The sequence below is a fragment of the Andrena cerasifolii genome, chromosome 3 (genome assembly GCF_050908995.1).
Source record: "Andrena cerasifolii isolate SP2316 chromosome 3, iyAndCera1_principal, whole genome shotgun sequence".
In the NCBI taxonomy this organism is placed as follows: Eukaryota; Metazoa; Arthropoda; class Insecta; order Hymenoptera; family Andrenidae; genus Andrena; species Andrena cerasifolii.
Window position 1 is genome coordinate 2,079,150 of NC_135120.1, and position 26,576 is coordinate 2,105,725.

Consider the following 26,576-nt stretch of genomic DNA (forward strand, 5'->3'; position numbering starts at 1 on the left):
CATTTTTTGTACTAATTTTAAAAACACTTCTTCTATAACAAAGTCTCTCACACGATATACTACTATAACGGTATGTCCAGTGAACATTTTCTCAGAACAATAAATGCATTATGATATTTTTAAACAATATCATCATCACTTAACATTATTTCAGTTTGCTGAAGCTTATACATATCTGCTTTTTCTTGCGCTAAAGTTACAATTTCATTTAATGTATTCAGATTAGCAGAATACAATGCTTTGTCCAGATACAACATTTTTTTATAAAAACCTTTAAGTTGATATATAAAACGTCTAATACTTCTTACTTTGGGGAAATGTGGCGACAATAACTGCATTGGAACAGACATCGCTTTACAAAGATTTAAGTCAATATAACAGCCATGCGTATGGCTTAATTTATCATTATTTGAAGTTTTTACAGTACACTCGTGAATGTTTTGAATAAGTTTCGGTAAATTCTTCAATGTACACATATTTACAGTTTATAGAAATTTATGATATCGGGCAATTAGAAGCGGATCATTAATTTTACATAAAGAACTGCACGACCACGATTTTGTTGCTCGTGCTTCAATCAAAGGTAATATATTTTCAGTCTGTCCTTTCATATTTACTATGAATGGCTCCGTTAAAGTAACTTCGGATGAATTTATATTGTAATATGTAGAATCAACAAAATAATTTTCAGACGAAGCTGTATGTTTAGATCTGCCACACAGAGCGCATAATTTGTCATCCACCGTAGAACATTCTGCAAAAACAGTCAAACATGTTTCTGAATTGTTTTTAAGCAGAGTTAACATTTTATTCGTATTACGAACATAATTATCTCTAATGTGTATACACCAGCCTACGACTTTCTCAACTTCTAATCGTTTTGTAATATATCCTTTGCTGCAATCTGCAATATTGAGCTTCTGTAAAATATTTTTAACTATTACGTCCGCAGATTTGCGAATTTTCATAGAAATTCTGGACCGAAGTGTTAAATTACTTCTTTTCTGATTCTGATAACATCGCTTATTGTAAAGCCTCTTAAAATCGTGTTTATATCGACACCGAAATTTAAAACGGTTATTTTCAATGTCTTGTTGATATCGAAACTGTCTTTTAAAAATAATATTCTTCCGTTTTTTTTTATATCGTTGTACTTGTTTCGCGCGATTATTTTCCAGATGTTCTTGATATAGACACCGCCTTTTAGCATTTTTTTAGCATTATTGTCTAAATCTGGCTCCTCAGATAGACATCGCTTTTTATTATTATTTTCTAAATAACAAATCGCTTTAGCCTCTTTTGTTTTGACTTCTGTTAATGAAAGCACTTCCTGAGGGGCACCACAATTTAAATCTTGAGGAAAATGCTCTACACATTGGTTTCAAACATTTGTATTAAATGTAGAGGCATTAAGCTCTGGTCATACCTTACTTCATCAGGTTTAATGTTAAATAATAATGAAACAGCAAATGCTATTGCGAAAACACCTTAATCGCTACCGTTCGGTTGTTGTTGCACAGTAGGAAATTGAACAGGATTCTGAATAAAGTCTTATGCTGGAAACAACTTTTTCAAGAATTGTTCATGATCCTTCTCTAACCTTTTATTATTTAAAGAATCATAAATAAATATATTTTGTCTGTCGTAATAGCTGCTGTTTGAGAATCTAATGGCAAGCACGGGGTTCAAAGTGAGGTTAGGAACGACGGTGAGAGGGTACACTTTACACAACACGTATGAGTAAAAAACTTGTGTTCGTTTATTTTAAACACGCGTCAAAACGTTGAGCGTGAACGTTTTGAGCATGCGTGTGAACCACCACACAGTCAATGATTTTTTACGGCACTGTACAATGCAAGAACTCGCGGGCTCGTGAAAACACCACCGCGTGAGCTGTAACCCACGGCGATCCACAATCAATGCATTGATCACGCGAGAATGATATTGAACTGGTGAGAAAGAGTTATGTGATTCACAATAAGTGAGAATATGCAAAACGCGATGAGAATTCACAAGTTGAATCAAAGACACGAGATTGCACGCGATACATTCTTCACCACACGCTACGTGAACAAGAGTGAAGGCAAGATGGTTGATCACTTCCGGCACCGGCGTCGTCTCGAATATTCTCGAAGATCGACGGACGTGGGGAAATCTAATTGGTTAATCGATTGTGGATCAGCCGTGAGTTCTGCTGCCCGCGAGGTGCTGCTGTGATCGTGAATGTGGTGGTGAGATGAACTAGATCAGGGATGGCGAACTTCCCCACTCCGCGAGCCGCACGGCTCGAGCGCCCGGTCAGCCAGTTCCCCCACTACTTTTTCTCCAGGAGTAGCTCGAGACCAACGCTCATTGTCAGTGAATCGATCCCCTCCCACCACGAGCAAACAAGACTATGTGTATAGTCGGTGAAACCAAAATATGAACACGAAACGTTTCTTGTCCCGCATTTTTTAAGGGGAACACCATTGTGACGGCCGGAAAAATAAGCCATTTTTAAGAATTTCTTTTAGGAATTATATACAGTTTTCATATAAAATTTTTATAAAAGTAGGTAATAATAATTTTATGCGAATACTGTAAATTATTCCTGAAAAAGATTCTTAAAAATGGCTTATTTTTACGGTCGTCACAATGGTGTTCCCCCTTTTAAGTTCAAATGCACAAGCGTTGGATACTTTTTTCTGATAATAATTTAAGACACTCCTATTTACATTCACTTTTACTCATTATAAATGGAACTGTTTGTTTGAAACCGGTTTTCAAATTGCTGACTGTTTCTATTGATATTAGTAAGAATCCCAGAGCTTTTTTGTATACTTTCACGATTTCTTTCCTTGATGGAAAGTGGTAGGTACTTATACCAGGAATGCTGGATTTTTCGAAAAAATTTATGATAGGGAAAAAGGCTGTACCTACTGCAGTCTGTAACAACGCATAGTAAGTCGTTTGACGTCGACCTAACTCAGTTAGCTGCGAACACACAGTCTGTCTTTATCGTTCAATCAATTTTTTGTTTTATCGGTATTTTTGCTATTTTTCGTTATTGTGTTATTGTTTTGTTTGTTTTGTTATATTGTTATTGGGATTGCATCATGGCGATCAGAAAAAGAAAAATAAGTGAAGAAAATCGTTTATTTCACGAGAATTGGGAAAACGATTTTTTTTTTCATTTATTATGGAGGACAGCCTCTATGTTTACTTTGCAATGTAAAGCTTGCAAATATGAAGAAGAGCAACCTTTCTCGACATTATACTATGTCTCATGCAGAAACGTACGATACATATTCCGCAGAACGTCGAGCAGAAGTATGTAGAAATTTAAAAATACAATATACAATTGAAGAGGAAATTAAATCGCAAACAAAAAATTGCACGTGCAAAGAAGTGTTTTTCAGACGGGGAATTAATAAAGAAATGTGCAATCGAAATGGCGAAAGCTTTCGGAAAAGAAAGTACAGTGGAATGTTTCAAAACAGTGTCATTGTCGCGGCAAACTATTTCGTCTCGACTGGGTGAAATTAGTGACCATATTTCAGAGAAACTAAACACTTTATTAAAAGACTGTCGTTACTTTTCATTATGTATAGATGAAAGCACTGATGTTACTGATATCAGTCAATTATCTATTTTTTTCGCTCGATAGACAATCAGTTTTGTATCAATGAAGAACTCTTAGCAATCGTACCGCTACGTTCTACTACACAAGGAACGGACATCTTTAAAGCGTTTCGCGAAAAAGTGGAAGACTACGGTGGATTTTCGAAACGTACTGCAATTGTAACTGATGGTGCACCAGTAATGATAGGGCGCGACAAAGGGTTGAGAGGACAATTAACAAAAAATGGAATTACTTGCCCTACATTCCATTGTATAATTTATCAGGAAGCACTGTGCGGAAAAATTATAACATTAAATTCGACGATGAAGATCGTGACCAAAGTTGTAAATTTAATTAGAGGTGGAAACCGATCACTGTCACGCCCGAACTTTAAAACTTTCCTTGAAAATGTGGACGCTGCTTATAATGATTTACTTTTACATAGTGCGTTGGTTGAGTGCAAGAAAAACTTTAGAGCGGTTTTTTGCTTTGAGGAAAGAAATACCACAATTTTTAAAAAAAGAAACAAAAGTGGAAACTGCTATGGTGGATAAATTCAAAGACGTTAAGTTTTTGTGCGAATTAGCATTTTTAACGGACATCACTGATCATTTAAATTCTTTGAATATAAAATTGCAAACATAGGATCAAACAATTTCTGATTTGATTGGCCACATTAACGGTTTTAAGAATCAAATACAACTATTTATAGCCGAATTAAAAATATCGGAGTTGTACCATTTTTCAGCATGCAAAGAAATTGCTGAAGAGCATAAAGACGCAAATTTCACCACATTTCTATCAATATTAATTGAAATAGAAAAAGAATTTAATAATAGATTTGCTGATTTCGACACTTTGAAGCAGGACCTCCTAATTTTTAATAACCCGAAAGGATGCACAATAGAAGAACAGAAATTGGAATACCGCCTGGAACTTTGTAATTTACAAGCAGACCCATTTCTATTAATATAGTTCTATTAATATTTCTATTAAATTACAAACTTCCAGGCGGTATTCCAATTTCTGTTCTTCTATTGTGCATCCTTTCGGGTTATTAAAAATTAGGAGGTCCTGCTCAAAGCAGAAACGACTGTGGGCTGGATTTTTTCAAATTATTACATGAAAAAAAAATATCCTAAACTAGTCAATTTAGGATTAAAAATCTGTTCGATGTTTGGATCTACATATAAATGTGAGGCTGCATTTTCAACCATGAAACATATGAAATCCTAATATCGCTCGACGTTGACGAACGATTCTCTATCCTCATTGATGCGAATAGCAACATCAAACATATCAGTGGATATACAATCCCTTGTCGATAATATAACACGGCCACAATGTTCGCATTAGTAGAACATTTCTACTAGAAATCAAGTAAGTATGTAGGCATATATCAATTTGCATGGACATAAATATACGTATGTCACGGGTAAAGTCCGCTTGAAGGCTAAAAGTCTTATATAGATGTTGATATGTAGTGGTGACTAGCCTACTGGTGGTAGGGCTTGTGCGGCGTCAGAGGAGAAATGCATCAGAGTGAAGTAGGTATGGAGGGGGTCGTTCTCCTGCGACTCTCCGGAACAGGCGAAGCGGGGAAGGAGCCACTGCGGCTCGCGAGCCGCCTGTTCGACACCCCTGAACTAGATGAATCTCAAACAGCTGCATACCCAATGACCTCTTCCGTACAGTAACCAATTATCATTCGCATTATCTCTCGACAACAAACTATACAGTGGGTAAAAAAAGTATTGACACACCCACTTTTTTTTAAATATCTTGGTATATTGAAATGATACATTGATACAAAATATGTCTTTTAATGTCTTCTAACATACAGAAGTAATGTATTTTTTCAGAACTCTGAATAATGTAATTTACGGAAATAACAAAAGGAAAACGAGAATTCCATACTCAAAAAAGTATTAGCACACTTTAGACATAATTATTAAAGACACAGTTCTTTGAATTGTTAAGTACGATAGAAGTGTTTAATATTTTATATGCATGCCTTCGGTATTAATTATAGCTTGCAATCGATTTGGCATCGATTCGACAAGTTTTTTGGTAGTTTCTTGAGGAATTTTTTACCACTCTTCTAATAGTGCCTTCTTTAAGTCATTTTTATTTCTTATTTTCCTTTTTCGAATTTCTAGATCTAATATATTCCAAAGGTTTTCTATGGGGTTAACATCCGATGATTGGGGTGGTGTTGGAAGCTGTTTAGGTACATTATAAAGAAGCCATCCTTCTGTTCTGTGAGCCGTGTGCTTTGGGTCATTATCTTGCTGGAACCGAAATGTTTCTTTTATGCCTAATTTTGTTGTACTCTCTAATAAATTGTTCCGCAATATACCGATATACATCAGAGCATACATATTTCCTTCGATAAATGCTAAATTTCCCACCCCATTATGTGACATACAACCCCAAACCATTAGATGCCCGCCGCCATGTTTCACGGTTGGCCGAATATTTTGCTTTTCCAGTTCGGTGTTTGGTCTCCTTCACATAAACTTCTTCCCATCGGAGCCGAAAATATTGAATTTACTCTCATCCGAGAATATAACATTTCTCCAAAATTCCATTAGCTTATTTATATACGCTTTAGCAAAGCCGAGCCGTTTCCGTCTATTAGTGTCATTTATGAACGGCTTTTTTCTCGTCGCTCTGCCGTAAATTGTAGCAGAGTGTAGAACATTTCGTACAGTTTGAGCAGTAACTGTCTTTCCCGAAGATGTTGCAATATCGATAGACAAATTCTGAGCACTCAAACACGGGCTTTTTACGACTTTTCTTATGATATGTCGTCGCTCTCTTACTGTTAATACTTTCGGCCGCCCGGATCGTGGCCTGTTTTCCGTAGTAGCAGTCTCTTCATACCTATTTATCACATGTCTCACTGTAGAGAAACTTAATTTTAACGCTTTACCGATTTTCCGATAACTCTCGCCACGTTTACGCAGGAAAATAATTTCATGTCGCACGAAAGTAGTCAATTCGCTTTTCTTAGCAACCATGGTTTCTATACTAAGTGTAAACACAGACTAACTGGATCAATTGAGCGAAGTGCATCATGTAAACAATGCGTGTTTACATTTGTGCTCTTACCATTGTGTTTAAGATAAGCAAAAACAAGTAATCGTGGACTTTCTATTACAGTCGTAGGTGTGCCAATACTTTTTTGAGTAAGAAATTTTAGTTTTTCTTTTTTTACTTGTTTAAACTACATTATTCAGAGTTCTGAAAAAATACATTACTTCTGTATGCTAGAAGACATTAAAGGACACATTTTGTATTAATAAACTCTTTATTTCAGCTTCACAGCCATGAAATTTGGACTTGGTTTACAATTACTGTGGTAATAAAATAGTAGATAGTTTATTAGAATGTCAGGTTTAGGTTATTACAGTGTAAAGTAGTGAACGTATGAGTACTATAAAACGAAAAGGGCGCGACGTGAGAACTGCCTCCTCGCGCTCGCTACCACGCACCGAATTTGGTCCTCGCGAAAAACGTCGCGAGTGACGCCGCGCTGCTCGCGTATTCTCTCGCCCAGTGCCGTACCGATTAGTACCTCCGTCGGGCGATCGGGACCGACTAAAAATACTACAGCTCGGCCTATGACTTCTGGATTGTCCTCAATCCACGGTTACATTTAGAACTATTTTCTCTTCTCTATTCTTAAATAATACGGTTTACATAGTTTTATCTTGAACACATAGCTTAATTAACTTATTTGTAACGCAACATCTTAATACTAGACTTAACTTTAAGGATGTCTAAGGATTTTACAATAAATCTTATGCTATTTCAGAATTGAGCCATAATTTCATATTTTCAGGTGAACACACACCTTCGTAAGGTAGTTGCGTGATTTGATGTCCGTCTGGATCAGTTACTGTATAACGATCATTATCCAGAACTTTTTTTATTACATACGGACCCCTGAAGTTTGGTAACAACTTCTTATGAACTCCAGGTGTAGTGTCCACATTTTTGATCATCACCAAATCTTCAGCCCTGTACTTCACGGTTTTTTTTCGCTTCTTATCGTAATAGGCTGTGTTATATTCATTCGCGGATGTTATATTTTTAACTGCTTTCTCTCGTAATTGTTGTAAATCACGTTCTTCATTACGTAGCTCTTCCACAATCTGTCTTAAATCATCATTAATTTCTCCCGTTTGATTAATTCCAAAAAGTAATTTTGAAGGGGTTTCTCCGGTAGAACGGTTTATGGTATTATTTAAAGCAAATTCTGTTTCGGTCAGTACATTATCCCACGAACAAGTTGTTTTTGACAACTTTGACAAAATAGATGTGAGAGAACGATTTATTCTTTCAATCTGTCCATTAGCATGCAGCGTTGCCGTTGCTATTAGAATGTGCTGAATACTATTTTGAACTAAAAATTCTTTAAATTTCGTGGAGGTAAAAGCGCTCCCACGATCTGAAATGATTCGCGACGATTTACTATAAGTGTTAAAATAAGTTCTCAAATGTCGTATGACGTCTTGCGCGGTAGTGCTAACTGTTGGGTAAAACCTGACAAACTTAGTGAAAGCATCGATAACCTCAAATACATACTTATGACGGTGCTTTGTTTTATCTAAAGGACCATAGTGGTCGATGTGCAAAGTATAAAAAGGTATATTGCCTTTATCGGGACAGTATAATTTACCCTCTACGCGATTAGCTATTGTCGCGTAAGTAATACATTTGAAGCAATTTTGTATGTGTTTCCGAATCTTTTCTTTTACGTTAGGAAACCAATAGATTCTGGATAAATATTCGTTAGTTTTGTTTATGCCCTGATGGCCTATCTGTTCGTGACTTGCTCGTATTACATTTTCTTCCATTGAAGATGGAACGTAGAGCAATAATCTATTCTTAACTTTCCGATAAACTAATCCATTATTTAGTTCGAAAAATGTACTCTCATTCTTTTCTAGTTCAGTTCGTACTTTGATTATTTCGACGTCCTGATTTTGTAAAATGGATAAATTTTGTTCGAAAGTGTTTTCAGTTATAAGGTGTACGGAATATTTTCGGCTTAAGGCATCAGCATGCTGCATTTTATCACCTGGACGATGCTCAAGGGTATACTCGTAATTGCGTAAGATTAGAGACCAGTGCATGATCCTTGGATTTATTTCCTTCTTCTCTAAAGTCAATTTTAAACTATTGCAATGCGTGAGAATTTTAAATGGAATTCCCTGTAAATATATCCGAAATCGTTCCAAAGAATAGACTATAGCTAAAGCTTCCAACTCGAAGCTGTGATAATTTGCTTCTGCCTTCGTAGTCCGGCGACTGAAATATAATATGGGATGCAACTTGCCATTTTTCTGTTTCTGCAATAATACGGACCCGAATCCATGCGAACTTGCGTCGCAATGTAATTCGGTTTCAGCCGATGAAGAGTAAATGGAGAGTATTGGTTTGGAAATTAATGCTTCTTTCAATGACGCAAAACAATTCAACGCGTTCACGTCCCAATTGAATTCTCCCTTCGACTTTAACAAATCATACAAGAGTTTAGCGACTATGGCGAAATTTTTTAGAAATTTTCGGAAATTAGGAGTGCAGCGTTGTCCTCAAAATCCGCAATCCATGACTCAATAGGATATCCGTCGTCACCATTGAATGGACGAATGGTATCCTGTATATCACGAAAACTCATTGTGAACTTCGGTGGAGGGCCGGTACTGGAGATCGACACATAATCTTCCGCGTCTTCAGTCCCATCTTCGTTTGGTTCTTCTTCTTCTTCCGATGCGACTGCGTTGGAATCTGTCGGCGAATTCAGGCGTTGAATGTTCGCCAAACTCAAACAGATCCGTTGAGTGAGTTCTTGGACAGTGCCATCATAATCCAATCCCAAAACGTTGCATATGGCAACCAGATCTTCAAGCGAAAAAGTTTCTGCCGCCCATGAGACTTTGGCCCGGAACTGGGGTGTTTCTTCAGCAACTGGAAATCCCTTGAATGCCCGTAACCGCTTCCTGTTCTGCCGATCACCCTCTTCGAGGAGCAGAAATTTGTGCAGGGTCACAATCTGCTTCGTCGGTGCTTTCGCAATTCTTTCCTTCACTGCCGGAATTTCGTTCAAAGCAGCCATAATTTCGTGTGTTCCACTTAAAAATGCAATATAAAGACTGTACGAGTCACACGAAAGCCGCACCACAAGCACGTGGTCGTATTCCAGTCACACGCAGACCGAATCACAATAGCACGTGCGTCGTATTACCCGAATGGCTCGAATGGCACACAAAGGTGTCTATCCCACTTCTGAATTTGTGGTAATAAAATAGCAGATAGTTTATTAGAATGTCAGGTTTAGGTTATTACAGTGTATAATAGTGAACGTATGAGTACTATAAAACGGAAAGACCGAATCTGGTCCTCGCGAAAAACGTCGCGAGTGACGCCGCGCTTCTCGCGTATTCTCTCGCCCAGTGCCGTACCGATGAGTACCTCCGTCGGGCGATCGGGCCCGACTAAAAATACTACATTACCTAACTATACAAAATCTATCTTAACTCACTCATTCTTCTCATCCCTCTGTTACATGCCTATTTCAGCTAAGCTCATTCATTCTGTTTTTCCGTTGTTTCTCTATATTTCTTAGCCAACTTATCACCGCCTCATTCCTCCTGTCTTCCACAATCTCTTCCTCTCCTAGTTCGCTAGTACCTAAACTCTGACAGTCCTTTAGTAGGTGTTTTCTTGTACCTATCTCTAGGCTGCAGAGAGTGCAGAGACATTTCCTTCTTTCCTTGTCCATCCAATATCGGTTGCCCTCCTCGATGTTTCCACACCTTGCCCTTGCAATTAACCTTTGGCTGTCCCCTTTCCTTCTTTTTCCAGATATTCAACCCTTCCCACTGTTCTTATATATTTATATCTGTTATTGTATCTGGCCTTCTGGATTTTATTATATTGCACGTGGCCCTGCAGTTCTTTGTCCCTTTCGGTCAACGCTTTGACTATATCTACGTTCTACTGTCTTAGGTTTTCTACTCCTAGCTGGCTGTATCCATTTCTCTGCAGATATTCTTCTCTTTCCCTGCTGTTTTTTGGTCCCCCCCCCCATTTCCTCTCTTTTTCTTTCAAACATTCTTTCACCAACACTCTGCCTTCTCCATTTCTAACGCCTTCTTCATATCTCAACGCTCTCTTCCCTGCTCTAATCCTAATCTTCTCCCTCTTGGTTTCCTCCAAAACTATATATTCCGGCGTGCAATAATCCAAACCACTCACATCCTGTTGGAAATTACTCCGCAGAGGTTGAAAATAAATGTCACACTATAAACACAACTATGGTTTATTGTATAGATAGACAATACACAGTGTGTCCACGTATTAATGTTAGTTGGTTATATATAAAAGTATACAAGAAAAAAGAAACTTTAAGAGACGGAACGCGATCTGCACGGTTTGGTCACAATTTTCAGACTGGCTACGGTCGTCACCTTATGCCCCGGTCAAGACCCTTCGCCCCTCTTCTCCAGAAAAAGAGAAACGCAGCCCCTTAGTCCTAACACTGAGACTCGTTGAACTCCAACACATCCAAGCACCACTTCAGGTACTTTGTCTGAATCCGCTCGATTTCTGCCCTTTCTTTCCACCCATAGAATTCCACCCCATACAGCAGAATGCTTATTACTAAATAGTCTAACATTATCAACATTCTCTTAAAGTCGTTTTTAAACTTCCTTTCCCCTATTCCCCAGATTTGCCTCATCACCACATTTGCCTTCTTTACGCGACCTTTGATGTGGCTATCAACATCTCCGTTTCTTTGGAAACGCACACCCAGGTACACGAATTCTTTTACCTTTTCTATTTCCGCTCCCTTCCATTCCCATTTTATTTTATTTTCTCTACCTCCCAATTTTCTAAATACCATAACTTTCGACTTTTCGGTATTCAGTATCAGCTTTCTCTTACCTAAATATTTTTCTAATCTTCGCATCATGTTTTTTAACGCTTCCTCTTTTTCCGCCACTAAAACTATGTCATCAGCATACGCTAATGTCCAAAATCTTTCCGTGCCTATTCCAATCCCTCCCTCTAAACCGTTTCTAAACACCTCCTCCAAGTCTGCTATAAAGACCGTGAACAAGGTAGGGCTCAGGGGACAACCCTGTCTAACGCCGTTGCTGGTCCAAAATTTTTCGGATAGCTCTTCCTTTATCTTTACTACATTTTCTGTTTCCTCATAAATCTCCTTAACCCGTTCTATCAAGCCTTTTCTCCCCCCTCTTCCGCTCATCCCTTCCATAGCTCTTCTCTCACCACCATGTCAAAGGCTGCTTTAAGATCTATAAAAAACGCGAAAACCTTGCCCCTAGGTCTTCCTATTTCCCTTTCTATTACATGTTGCAATACATATATATTGTCCATTGTTCCTCTGTTCTTTTCTCCTCAACATCTATTCTGATCCTCTCATTTAAAATGGCCGCGTACAGCTTGTAGGCAGAATCAAGTATTGAAATCCCCCGATAGTTCGCGACTTTATCCTTATCGCCTTTTTTGTGTATAGGGAAAATTACCGCTTTTCTCCAATCTTTTGGGAATCCCTCTCCCTTCCATACACTTTTCAGAATTTCCTTTAGCCTCTGCCTAGTTTTTCCACCGCTATACAGCCATGTTTCCCCTGGTATGGCGTCCTCCCCTGCTGCTTTCCTCCTCTTTAGAAGTCGGATTTGCTTTTCTATTTCTTCGTCGGTCAACTCTGCTTCTTCTTCTTCTTCTGTGCTCCTTTCCCTTTTGGCTCCTACTAATCTCTTCTCCGCACCTCCTAGCACGTCTCTAAAATGCCTTACCCACTCATCTTTATTTACATTGTCTCCTATACTGTTCCTTTTCCGCCTGTCCTTATTTATGTATTCCCAGATTTCCTTCTCAGTCTTTGCATTTTTTATCTCCTCGATTTCCTCTTCTCTTTTCTTTTTTTCCTTCTGTTCACATATTGTTCCGAACTTTGCCTTCCTGCCACGTATTCTTCTCTTGTGCTCTTTCCAACTTTCCACTTTTTGCATAGCACCTTTGTTCTTCTTTTTTCCCTTCCGCACTCCTTATCCCACCACGCCCTATATCCTAGCTTTCTCTCTTTCATTCTAACACTTTTCCTGACTATACATTTACCAATTCCTGCCTTCAGTTCCAGCCAACTCTCTTCGACCCCTGTACGGTTAAATTCTAGCTTTTCTGTGTTATTTGTGAACACTTCTATACTTTCCTTACACCAGCACATGATTTCTTTCTTTTTAACACCCTTCCCTTGCTTATCCCTAATTTGTCTCCTCGGGAGTCGGAAAGTTAAGCAAATGGGCATGTGATCTGATTCTACTCTTTCCTCCACATTGAATCTTGTGAGCTCCTCTAAACCTGCCGTGTTAGCTACGGCGTAATCAATCACCGTCGCCCCCCTACTACCCACATATGTAAATTCCCCTTCTTCGTCACCTGGGATGTTACCAATTGCAATATGCCAACCCCTGTCTTCAATTAACTGCAGCAAAAGATCTCCCTCTACGTTTTTTTCCGCATCCTTTGACTTTCTTCTCGTCTGCCCACCTTTACTTTCCCCTACACAGATATCTCCTTTGCTTCCAGTTCTTGCGTTCATATCCCCCGCCATAAAAAGTATTTTCTCTTCCCCTTCCTTTACTAATTCATTAATATTTTCTGCCATTTTCTTCATTCCCTCCCTATTGTAAACTGTCACAACCCTCCAGTCATTATTTCCCACCTTCATTCTTTTTTCTACTATGTTTGTCTCTTCTCTTTCTGTCTTTTTCGACACCCACTCCCTCTTAACTCATGTTATTATCTCTCCCATAGCTCTGCCTTTCGTCTTTTCTCTTATTGCGTATTGACACTTCCATTCGAAGCCTATCGGTAGCATACTCTTAAATCTTTCTGTTCGGGAAGTCTACATCGCGGTGCCATCTCTCGAGTGGGACCGCGAGTTTCTGCGATGATTCGCGTTACGGCCTGTCTGCTCATGTGGAGCGCCGATCACCGCCCCCCCCCCCCCATCGACCTGCTATCGATGGAAGGGGAGCTCGATCTCGGTTCTCGGAAACCGACGTCGGGTTCCTCGCTCTCTTTGCCGTGTAGATTCCGAAGGTTTCGTAGATCCGCTTAATTGCTCTGCTAAATTTGGTGTGCTATTCGCTAACGAAGCTCTAGTTCGCTGCTTTGCCTCCGCTTACGCAAAACTACAACTCGGTTCCTTGATTAGAGTTAAAGTGCTTAATCCCCTTTTGCTTGGCTGCTCAAAAAATAAGGAAGCTTTATTCGGTGTTAAAACTATTTATAGCTAATAAGAGTGTACATAGTGTAAAATAAATCGTAGATTAAGCTCAAGTCTGCCTTTCGCCCTTTTCCGCAAACATTTCGGACTAACGCCAACGCGATCCAACGCTCAAATAAGAACACTTTCCCATCCCTTTTCTTCGACCCAAGTTTCCGTAAGCCCCACAAATTCAAAGTTCCGGATATAATTCCAAAAATCTTTATCTTTATTCGCGACTCCAGCAACATTCCAGAACACCATTTTTCCTGTATCCCCGTTTTCCCCTCCGTTTTCTTGTCTCGTGCCATTGCTGCTCCGCCGCTTCACTGAAAAACCTGGGCCTGCCTATTGTTTGCCCTTTCTTTTGCTCTGTTTGTCCAATCTATCCATTTTCCATCTACCATTATTTTCTTATATCCCACTTTAACCGCTCTGGCTTTTTCCTCTCCTCTCTTGCCGTTTCTACTATCTTGCTCTGGATATCTCTCTCTGCCTTTGTGTAATCATGGTTTATAAATATTTTACTTCCTCTTAGTTTGCCCTTGTTCTTCATTACCTCCTGCTTATCCTCCCAGTTCTTCAGTCCAGCGATTATCACTTCCCTTCCCTGCAAGCCTGCTATTTTTGTCCATATTATATCCCCCCTTACACTTAATGTTTCTCTGAAGAATATTTCTACTTGTCCTTTTACTCTTTCCTTGCCTACCATTAGCCCTCTAATTACAACATTATTTTTCCTCTCTCTTCTGTCTTATATTTCTATCAATCTTCTCATTCTCTCCACGTCTCCACTCACCTCGTCTTCTGCTCTTCTTTTGGCTTCCATTTGTACCCTCCCTTTTAGTTCTTCCAGTTTCTGCTCCATAATTTTATTAATATTGCAATCCTCTTTCTCCTCCATTTGCATCATCCTACCTTCGAGCTGATTGATTCTATCAAGCATCTCTTTCCTCTCACTTTTCCAACGCATTTCTTTCTCCCCTATCACCTTCTACAGATCTTTCATTTCTTCTTCAATTGCAGTATTGTTTTGTCACATTTCTCCTCTCAAGCCTTGGATTTCTTCGACTAAGCCTGCTAGGGTTTTTAGTATTTCTGCCATGTCCCCTTTTTGGTTTTGGTCTGCTTCTATCTCTTTCTTATAGTTACCGTCCGTACTTTCCATACTGATCCCCAATAAGTCCCTTTCACCTTTATGTCCACCTATTCCTCTGCCCCTTCCTCCACTTCTTTTTTCAATCCTAGTTAAAAACTCTTCTATCGATCCTTTTTCTTTACCTGCTTTCATTACTTTCTCGACGGTTGTCGGGCGTCCGCGTTTCGATTTCCTTAATTCTATCTTTTTGGGAGATTCGCCCACTGACACCTTGCCAACCGCTCCTGTTTTACCGACTGGGTTACCTGCACCTACCGCTTCCTCTGTCGCCTTTGGCCCGATACCAGCCATTTCCCGCCAATTCGCAACCTAACCTCTACGTCACTTCCCCGGTTTACTCTCTCAGAGAAAACTAGCTTTCCCACCTTCGCCTCCCTAACCTTTACTTCCTCCCGTACTACGCACGTTGCCTTATCTATGGCCCTGTTTTCCCTACCCCAACCTGCCCTCTTATTTTTAATAAACTCGCTTTTACCTACTCTTCACACTCACTCACTGTTTACACATGCACGCCCTCTAACCAAGTCCCCACATTTTGTATTAATATATTACTTAAATATATCAGGATATTTAAAAAAAAGTGGGTGTGCCAATACTTTTTTTACCCACTGTATAAACATTGTATATGCTTTTCATTTCTCGGTATGGGTTGTATTGTATCAAGTAATTGCACTGGCCACGTTTCAACAGGTCTATAATTGGAATGGTTTTGTAAAAGGCAATTGAAACGATCCATATCATCATCCCATAACCATTCACCACGAAAAATTTCATTTTTATTTTTTTCGGTAAGCATCGATATTTCCTGTTTCTTTTCTACCTGTATAGACATTTTAGTAGAAATATATAAGGAGACGTACAGGACTATATATATATATATATATATATATATATAGTCCTGGGTTAGGTCTGGGTTAGGTATATATATATCCCGGGAGCCGCGCTATAAGCGCTCTTTTTCAACGCGCTCCCGTCGTAGGCGATCGAACAGACAGGGTGAGTTCGGCGGTCAACGGGACCGTCATTGCACTCTGCCCCTGCCCCGGGGTGTCCGCTTGCGGCTCTCCCGGGTGCGGCGGCGGAAGAACGGTCCCTTGGATCATTTGACCAGGTGCCGTCTCCCCGCCCGGCCACTGTCCGGGTTACTGTTCGATCGCGGGGGTCGCGGGGTGAGGGTGCCGGGGGGCACACTCACCCCTCCGCAACACCATGCGACCCCCAGAAGTGGCGACGCGGACGAGTGGTCCGTCGCGCGTCGCCGGAGTTTCGGGAAGGCCCCGCCGTCATCGCGCGGGGTTGTTGAGCGCGGAGTTCGCCTTTGCGCTGAGGGGGGGGGGGGGGGGCAAGCGGATGTATCGCTAGTTTGCTCCCGCGTAAAGTCCCTCCCCTCGTGCGCGCGACTCCGCGCCCGAGGAAGACCACCGTGGAGTTTTAGTGGGTGCAAGCCCCACATAACCCCGTCCCTCCCCCGGGGGGCGGGGTATCCGTTAGGGATTTCTCCACGTCAAAAAAAAAAAAAAAAAGGTATATATATATAGTCCTGTACGTCTCCTTATATATTTCTACTAAAATGTCTATACAGGTAGAAAAGAAACAGGAAATATCGATGCTTACCGAAAAAAATAAAAATGAAATTTTTCGTGGTGAATGGTTATGGGATGATGATATGGATCGTTTCAATTGCCTTTTACAAAACCATTCCAATTATAGACCTGTTGAAACGTGGCCAGTGCAATTACTTGATACAATACAACCCATACCGAGAAATAATATATATATATATATATATATATATATATATATATATATTATTTTGTACATGCATGGTACAAATTTCCAGAAACTTATGCGAAAGAAGATGATACTCTGTCTAACCTTCTCCGGACAACTTCCAAGTCGGCGACTCTACATACGAAATCGATTTAAACAATTTTGGTGACTTACCTTGTTAATTAAGACTATAATTCAGTCTCCTATTTAGTGTAAAAACTTGTGACATTTCAAATTCGGACAACTTACTTTACTTGACACTTAGCACTTGGTAGGTTATAATGTCTCTGTCTAGCTGTCAGATTACAACAATTTGTTACGCGATTGGCCTAAACCCGCATCCAATGAACGACATGCCTGAGAGACATTTCCTCACCCTTTCATACCCTCTCTTGCCTAGAAGTGTAGGACGAGGACGAGGACGATGACGATGCTGAATTTTAAGAACATAAAATTCAGCAAATTGCAACTTTACATCGAAATATCTCAGCTCATAAGGCCCGTAGGAACAAAACGAAGACACTTTTTTTTATATAAATCAAACCCAAGCTATCTATTAAGACCATTCAAATGTTACGCGCCGGGGCTGCGGCAACGCGAGAGGCCGGCGAGAAAGGTATTTCCCAAGGAATACGGTTTATGAATTTGTTAGTTAGGTGCGCCGACGAACCTGATGCGAAATCAGGGAGCCTCTGGGAATAGAGTCAACTGCGGACGAACCTGATTCGAAATCAGGGAGCTGCAGGAGGGTGAAATGTCGTGAACGAACCCGATGCGAAATCGGGGAGTCACTAGGATGAATTTCACAGACGAAGTCGACGCGAAGTCGAGGAGCTGTTAGGAGGTTGGATTATTCACAGACGAACATGGTGCGAAATCAGGGAGCTGTTCGGAAGTTGGTAGATTTACAGACGAACCTGATGCGAAATCAGGGAGCTGTAAGATACGGACGAACCTGGTGCGAAATCAGGGAGCTGTAAGATACGGACGAACCTGATGCGAAACCAGGGAGCCGTAGGAAGGGGGAGGTTTCGTGGACGAACCCGATGCGAAATCGGGGAGCCACTGGGTTGGTAAAGATTCCTTGTTTTGGATAAGGTTGTGAACGAACCTGATCAGAGATCAGGGAGTCGCGGAAAATGTTAGTAGTGCCTCGTAACTCTTAATTTATGTTTGATACAACTCGAGCGGTAAAGTTGTAGCAGTGGGTGAGTGCTACTAATATTATAAGGATTGCTGGGTAAAAGAGTAGTATAGCAAGGCGGGTTCTAGACCAGGTCCTCCGAGGGGAGCGCGGGGGCGGGGGGAAGTGAAGGCGCGCGGGGGAGCGCGGCGAAGAGAAACATAGGCACGGGGCCTGGGGGGAGAGGAAGACCGGTTGTGCGCGCACGAGCCACGGAGTGGGGGAAGCCGTAATCGTGGAGGGGATCAGTCCGGACCGAACCGCCGCGGAGGCCTCTCCAGACCTGGCCCACCGTCGGAAATTTTTCAGAGGGAGGCATTGACCCCCGACAAAAATCTCTTTCGGCCCACCCGAAAATTTTTTCAGACCTAACCTAAGGTGGGGACTGTCCTAGAAATTTGTTTCCAAACCAATATGCATCAGAAATTGTTTCGGACGATGTCGGGAAAGATCGGCGTTTTTCGACACCGCGTCTTCGAGGGAAAGAGACGGAGCATTACTTTAAAGTTAAAATTCTAGGAGGGAAAGAGACACCACTACATAGGGGATAGAATCGCATGCATTCTAAAGCTAACAGTATTTCAAAGTGTTCCGATTTAACGTCGCTGCGTATCGCGCGATTTCGCGTAATTCGACTCCACTGGAGCGGCCGTGCAGGGTGATGTCACTTGGCGGCGCGAAGAACGAAATTGAATTATGCAGCGTCAGCAGAAATCTTTTTTCCCAACGCAGAGAAATAATAATTATTGAAACGGCGAATCTTAAAAATTAGGCGTTGAGAGGAGGAACACGGGAAAATAAAATTGAGAAATAATATATGTTTAAGAAATATATATTGTTACAAATAATAATATGAAGGTATAATATAGAATATAAAAAACATAATTAAAATTTATTTGGCTTAGTTATCCCACTCGATCACATCATCAGCAAATAGATTAGTTAATGGTAAATCCATAGGAACTTGCACATGGTCAGTTTGAACTGCAACAACACTAGCCCGAAGCCCCGATACTTTATTCCTATAGGTATCAGAATCAATTTTTCCCGCTTTGACGTTTCGCCAAGCCACGCTCTTTGGATGATACGCATGATTATTCCGAGATATAGTTATTTGTCACCATCATCGAAATCGCCTAAAAACGATTGTTGTTCTTATCGATGCATCCAATATTCCTCATCATCCTCGAAGTAGTCGTGTATTGGATTATCGCATTTTTTAAAAACTTTTAAAAAAATGTCGCCATCCTGATTAGCTTCCGCTTCATAAAGTTCTGCACATCGAATTGCTTCGATTTGAACAGCAACATTTCGACAGGCCACATACATTTTCGGGCTAGATGAATGGGTAACTGCCGCAGCAGCGGTGATCGTAGCGGTAGCCGGACGTTTCAAATTCATGGGCAATGACATAATCTGAAACCGATTCTTCTTCTAATTCTCAAAGTTACTAACCCAACGATTCACTAAAATATGATAATGGAAACCTACGGTATTAATCGATTGTATTTCCATGCGTTGAACGATTGATAATATCCTTCAAAAGCAATCTTCTTCAAAGCAATTTCACGTAACACAAAAAATGACAAAAATGTTTCAAAGAACTGTCAAAGTGACTGCACGTTGACCACGATTTGATGACAACTGGTCTCGCTGCATCTCCAAGCTCCCACATGTGGGCCCATGCCTAAAGTTGCATAGCTTTGCAAAGTAGGATGCCTTTGTTCTTCGCCATCTTCATCACAGGCCACCTGCATTTTCGCTGACCATCCTTACCTTCTATACATATTCGAATTATTCACTAACCATCCTCAGAGTGCACTTATCATGTTCCTCGAATTCTTCTCCCTTCTTCTTTGGACACATCATTCGACTAGGTCACACCACTTTTGATCGCGTATCGAACGTGTATTGGACGTCTATGTATTGAACCACTTTCAACACATAACGCACCACTTTCAACGTCTATCGTACCACTTTCAACGTCTATCGTACCACTCTGAACGTGTATCAAACGTGTATTGGACCACTTTCAACGTCTATCGTACCACTTTCAACGTCTATCGTACCACTTTCAACGTCCATCGTACCACTATCAACGCCTAACGTACCACTCTGAATGTCTATCAGACGTCTATCATACGTGTATGGTTACCGCTTTGATCATGAATCGAACTACTTCTACACAATAATTACAACTATCGTCTTAATCTAGCGTACATGCAGGAGGTTGGTGGTTGAGGAGGATGAAGAAAAACAGTTATGCATTAAAAATTGATTATATTTTATTTGTGTATTTCCCTCTGGCGTTTAGACCACCAGTTGAATATTTTTAAATACATTTTGCATGACACAGTGCTTTGCGTGTCTGCCACATCACAGAGTATTAACTACATTTAGCTTATTTAGGGATTTGATATCCTCGTAGTCAATGTCCAGCGTCTCGATGATCACGTCCGCTCTCGTATCTTCATCAAGGAAATCCACCAGCCAATCGCAGCAATTCCTATTTCAATTGCTCTGCAAATTATGCCATACTATACTATTCTTTGTTATATCATATTAAAGTACTTTGATTTATATTTTATTTATTTACATTCTACTTAATCTTAAGAAGGTGACAGGTTCTCCAAACAGTTGACAAACATCATTTGCCATTTAAATTCACGGAACTTAAAAATTCTAATGAAAATAATAAAAATGTGTTTTTTCTATTTCTTGGAATATCATCAAATATTTTACATTAGTTTCCACTTTGCTTACATCTTAAAATTTCAGTACTTGTCGTATGGCAAGGAAAGTATTCCTTTTGTAAACACTTCCTTTTGTATAAAATGCAGTTAAAAATACGATGTATTATTTACATAACAAGTTTTTTGTTTATAAATTATACTTTACACGTCGTCGCAACGTTTAAAAGCAACGGAGATTTACTTTCTGAACTTATTTGTCAAGTGCTCCCTGCATTTTATCACAGACATGATTGTGAAATTAATTCATCGGGCACGCGTTGTCGTAGAGTTTACGGCGTAGACACAAAAAAAAATACCAATAATCATCATGTATTTAAGTCTCTTTGAATTTCTACGAACGTTTTACCTTTCGTCTCTGACGTAATGCGAAACAGAATTAGTGTGCAAGCTGCAGCGACTACAGAGTACGCTATAAATGGTAGTGAGTGACCATAGTTCAAATTTATAGCTACCCATATGTAAAGTTTGGTCGCTATAGTACCTAACACCCCACCAATTACACCTACGAGACACGTGCCCATCGCTTTGACCTCGGTAGCAAAGATTTCTGACATTAGGATGATCTGTAAAGAGACCAATCCGCAATTGAAAGTGAAAATCAATATTATGGAAGATAGAAGTAGTGCCCAAGTGTACATCTGTACGTTCAAATTCAAGTATTCCTCCGCGTGAAAGAAAACACCAATCATGAGATCACAAATAGCTGCTGTAATACCCGACGCGAGAATAAATGGCTTACGGCCAAGTTTGTCGACCAAAAATGTAGTTAGAAAGGAGGAGACCACTTGCGTTACACCGATAACAATATTCATCGAATAGTCAGATATCAAGTTGCTGGTTGATTTGAAGGTGAGCTGATCGTATATGAGAATTGTCAAGAAACCACCGAAATGGTGCGTCACAGTAAACAGCAGTATAATAATGAGGGCACGTAAATTTCCACGCGATGCAAACATGTCCTTCAGAGTTCCACTCTTTACCACGTATTTCCCTGTTTTCGATAGGGAGTCAACCATCGTTTGCAATTCTTCAGAAACGTCGGCTTTCCCTCTTAGTTTTTCCAACACGTCTTCCGCTTCGTCCACTCTATTTCTCATTATCAGGAAGTACGGTGACTCGGGCATAAAGCAACAGGCGATTGCGAAAGCAATGTTGACGGCCAAAAAAATTCCAGCCATCAGAGATAACGAGAGATGCGGGGCAACTATGAACGTCACAAGAATGCCGGTATTGTATATAATGCCTACCAAAGATGATGCAGCACCACGTGTCGCTGGTGACGATATCTCGCCTATGTACATTGGGAGAACACAAATAAATATTCCTAATGCTAGCCCTGCCAGAAGTCTTGCCGCGTACAATTCCTATAAAAACAAGCGTATGAATTAGCGATTGTAGCTGATAAGGAAATTTGGATAAATGAAAGTAATTTATCGAATTGAAATTTAGTTAAAAATTTATATGGTAACTGTAAAAGTAAACTACTATTTGTAAAATACATTTTTTAGTCTATGGTAAACAAAAACATATGGGTCATTCCACGCCAAATGGACCACTTTTTTCCCTTGATATCTGGAAAATTTTTTTAAATGTAATATGATGTAGTCCTCGTTAAGTTATGGGGGATTTAAGTCATTGTTTTGCCGATTTCGAATTTGTTTAAAAATTACAAGGCTTTGAATTTTTCGATTTTTGATTTTGAAGATGACATGACTGTTTTCAGCACAAATCTGATGAAGATTACTGTTTTCAACATGCAACAGTTTCGACCGCTTTCTTACTTGCTACCCTTAACGCCGTCATTCGAAATGATCATATTATCCTCTCCTGATGAAAGGAGCCCACAACTGACTACGACGTTGAATATGAGTGGTAACACCTAAATGATGCAGCACCACGCCATGTAGCCTCATTTTATAGAGAACTCTTCAGCGAATACGGTAGTATTTTAGGGGTATTTTAAAAATCATGACCTCGAGCCGAAATTTGCAGAATAAAACTTTGTTTATAATTCTCATTATTGTGAAAATGATTTTTCAACCTGAAAAAAATTATTCAAGAAGGTCGATTCTTCTCAATTAAAATAAAAAGGAATCGAGTAAATACTTCGTATCGACTCTTTGTCTAATCCTTTGCCAGACTTTTAATGAAAGTTATAACTATCAAACATTGTCTGACTTTAAGTAATAAAACAGCTTGTTTATAGCAATAACATTCAGGGGATTAAATAACGACTTTTGAATACTAATTTTAAAAGACATGCAGCTTAAGTGTTAATTCACTGGGCAGGTCACCCTACAACTCATTTTCATGAAAATGGACAAAAATCGTGAAATCAAATTAAACCACCCATAATTTCACAAGGACTACATCATATTCCATTTGGAACAAAGTCTGAGCCATCGACGGAGAAAAATGATCGATTAGGGGTGGAATGACCCATATAGAATAAAATGACTACAGAGACACTCCAAACCAAATTAAACTCATGAATTTTGATGAAATTGAAACATGATATAGACAGATTTCATAGCCGTTTACATAGTACCCTTTGATCAGGGCACAGCAATTGTTCATTCTGGTCAACAACCTACCTAATTCCTAGTGTTAAAATGAATGGGGCTTGAGATACAACTATATATATACAGAATGTTTTCGCACGAATAGGCACACATTGCATAACTTGGGTGTAATATTGTAAAACAAATTTATACTCCTTTTTAAGAGATTAATTTGGTTTGGAGTGTCTCTGTAGTCATTTTATTCTATATGGGTCATTCCACCCCTAATCGATCATTTTTCTCCGTCGATGGCTCAGACTTTGTTCCAAATGGAATATGATGTAGTCCTTGTGAAATTATGGGTGGTTTAATTTGATTTCACGATTTTTGTCCATTTTCATGAAAATGAGTTGTAGGGTGACCTGCCCAGTGAATTAACACTTAAGCTGCATGTCTTTTAAAATTAGTATTCAAAAGTCGTTATTTAATCCCCTGAATGTTATTGCTATAAACAAGCTGTTTTATTACTTAAAGTCAGACAATGTTTGATAGTTATAACTTTCATTAAAAGTCTGGCAAAGGATTAGACAAAGAGTCGATACGAAGTATTTACTCGATTCCTTTTTATTTTAATCGAGAAGAATCGACCTTCTTGAATAATTTTTTTCAGGTTGAAAAATCATTTTCACAATAATGAGAATTATAAACAAAGTTTTATTCTGCAAATTTCGGCTCGAGGTCATGATTTTTAAAATACCCCTAAAATACTACCGTATTCGCTGAAGAGTTCTCTATAAAATGAGGCTACATGGCGTGGTGCTGCATCATTTAGGTGTTACCACTCATATTCAACGTCGTAGTCAGTTGTGGGCTCCTTTCATCAGGAGAGGATAATATGATCATTTCGAATGACGGCGTTAAGGGTAGCAAGTAAGAAAGCGGTCGAAACTGTTGCATGTTGAAAACAGTAATCTTCATCAGATTTGTGCTGAAAACAGTCATGTCATCTTCAAAATCAAAAATCGAAAAATTCAAAGCCTTGTAATTTTTAAACAAATTCGAAATCGGCAAAACAATGACTTAAATCCCCCATAACTTAACGAGGACTACATCATATTACATTTAAAAAAAATTTCCAGATATCAAGGGAAAAAAGTGGTCCATTTGGCGTGGAATGACCCATATGTTTTTGTTTACCATAGACTAAAAAATGTATTTTACAAATAGTAGTTTACTTTTACAGTTACCATATAAATTTTTAACTAAATTTCAATTCGATAAATTACTTTCATTTATCCAAATTTCCTTATCAGCTACAATCGCTAATTCATACGCTTGTTTTTATAGGAATTGTACGCGGCAAGACTTCTGGCAGGGCTAGCATTAGGAATATTTATTTGTGTTCTCCCAATGTACATAGGCGAGATATCGTCACCAGCGACACGTGGTGCTGCATCATCTTTGGTAGGCATTATATACAATACCGGCATTCTTGTGACGTTCATAGTTGCCCCGCATCTCTCGTTATCTCTGATGGCTGGAATTTTTTTGGCCGTCAACATTGCTTTCGCAATCGCCTGTTGCTTTATGCCCGAGTCACCGTACTTCCTGATAATGAGAAATAGAGTGGACGAAGCGGAAGACGTGTTGGAAAAACTAAGAGGGAAAGCCGACGTTTCTGAAGAATTGCAAACGATGGTTGACTCCCTATCGAAAACAGGGAAATACGTGGTAAAGAGTGGAACTCTGAAGGACATGTTTGCATCGCGTGGAAATTTACGTGCCCTCATTATTATACTGCTGTTTACTGTGACGCACCATTTCGGTGGTTTCTTGACAATTCTCATATACGATCAGCTCACCTTCAAATCAACCAGCAACTTGATATCTGACTATTCGATGAATATTGTTATCGGTGTAACGCAAGTGGTCTCCTCCTTTCTAACTACATTTTTGGTCGACAAACTTGGCCGTAAGCCATTTATTCTCGCGTCGGGTATTACAGCAGCTATTTGTGATCTCATGATTGGTGTTTTCTTTCACGCGGAGGAATACTTGAATTTGAACGTACAGATGTACACTTGGGCACTACTTCTATCTTCCATAATATTGATTTTCACTTTCAATTGCGGATTGGTCTCTTTACAGATCATCCTAATGTCAGAAATCTTTGCTACCGAGGTCAAAGCGATGGGCACGTGTCTCGTAGGTGTAATTGGTGGGGTGTTAGGTACTATAGCGACCAAACTTTACATATGGGTAGCTATAAATTTGAACTATGGTCACTCACTACCATTTATAGCGTACTCTGTAGTCGCTGCAGCTTGCACACTAATTCTGTTTCGCATTACGTCAGAGACGAAAGGTAAAACGTTCGTAGAAATTCAAAGAGACTTAAATACATGATGATTATTGGTATTTTTTTTTTGTGTCTACGCCGTAAACTCTACGACAACGCGTGCCCGATGAATTAATTTCACAATCATGTCTGTGATAAAATGCAGGGAGCACTTGACAAATAAGTTCAGAAAGTAAATCTCCGTTGCTTTTAAACGTTGCGACGACGTGTAAAGTATAATTTATAAACAAAAAACTTGTTATGTAAATAATACATCGTATTTTTAACTGCATTTTATACAAAAGGAAGTGTTTACAAAAGGAATACTTTCCTTGCCATACGACAAGTACTGAAATTTTAAGATGTAAGCAAAGTGGAAACTAATGTAAAATATTTGATGATATTCCAAGAAATAGAAAAAACACATTTTTATTATTTTCATTAGAATTTTTAAGTTCCGTGAATTTAAATGGCAAATGATGTTTGTCAACTGTTTGGAGAACCTGTCACCTTCTTAAGATTAAGTAGAATGTAAATAAATAAAATATAAATCAAAGTACTTTAATATGATATAACAAAGAATAGTATAGTATGGCATAATTTGCAGAGCAATTGAAATAGGAATTGCTGCGATTGGCTGGTGGATTTCCTTGATGAAGATACGAGAGCGGACGTGATCATCGAGACGCTGGACATTGACTACGAGGATATCAAATCCCTAAATAAGCTAAATGTAGTTAATACTCTGTGATGTGGCAGACACGCAAAGCACTGTGTCATGCAAAATGTATTTAAAAATATTCAACTGGTGGTCTAAACGCCAGAGGGAAATACACAAATAAAATATAATCAATTTTTAATGCATAACTGTTTTTCTTCATCCTCCTCAACCACCAACCTCCTGCATGTACGCTAGATTAAGACGATAGTTGTAATTATTGTGTAGAAGTAGTTCGATT

The 26,576-nt window shown here is 39.3% G+C and overlaps 3 protein-coding genes across 4 annotated transcripts in view; 2 read left to right on the forward strand and 1 right to left on the reverse strand.

Moving 5' to 3' along the window:
• The window catches only part of LOC143367024 (GDP-D-glucose phosphorylase 1), a 505,990-nt gene that overhangs the window by 382,103 nt on the left and 97,311 nt on the right, over positions 1 to 26,576 (forward strand). The window lies entirely within an intron of this gene.
• On the reverse strand, positions 20,533 to 23,355 carry LOC143367201 (facilitated trehalose transporter Tret1-like). Its single transcript, XM_076808826.1, has 2 exons — positions 23,320 to 23,355; positions 20,533 to 22,142 (listed from the first exon to the last, which is right to left on the reverse strand). The coding sequence occupies exons 1-2, from the start codon at positions 23,353 to 23,355 to the stop codon at positions 21,084 to 21,086; spliced, it is 1,095 nt and encodes a 364-aa protein (XP_076664941.1). The 3' UTR covers positions 20,533 to 21,083.
• LOC143367202 (facilitated trehalose transporter Tret1-like) lies at positions 24,078 to 26,237 on the forward strand. The gene is made up of 2 exons (XM_076808827.1): positions 24,078 to 24,095; positions 24,627 to 26,237. The coding sequence occupies exons 1-2, from the start codon at positions 24,078 to 24,080 to the stop codon at positions 25,683 to 25,685; spliced, it is 1,077 nt and encodes a 358-aa protein (XP_076664942.1). The 3' UTR covers positions 25,686 to 26,237.

Excerpts from the sequence above, each read along its gene's own strand:
- LOC143367201 (XM_076808826.1), bottom strand. The coding sequence starts at position 23,355 with ATGAACAATTGCTGTGCCCTGATCAAAGGGTACTAT. Across the intron at positions 22,143-23,319 it reads CCCTGATCAAAGGGTACTAT|GAATTGTACGCGGCAAGACT; the intron begins GTAAACGGCTAT and ends TTGTTTTTATAG.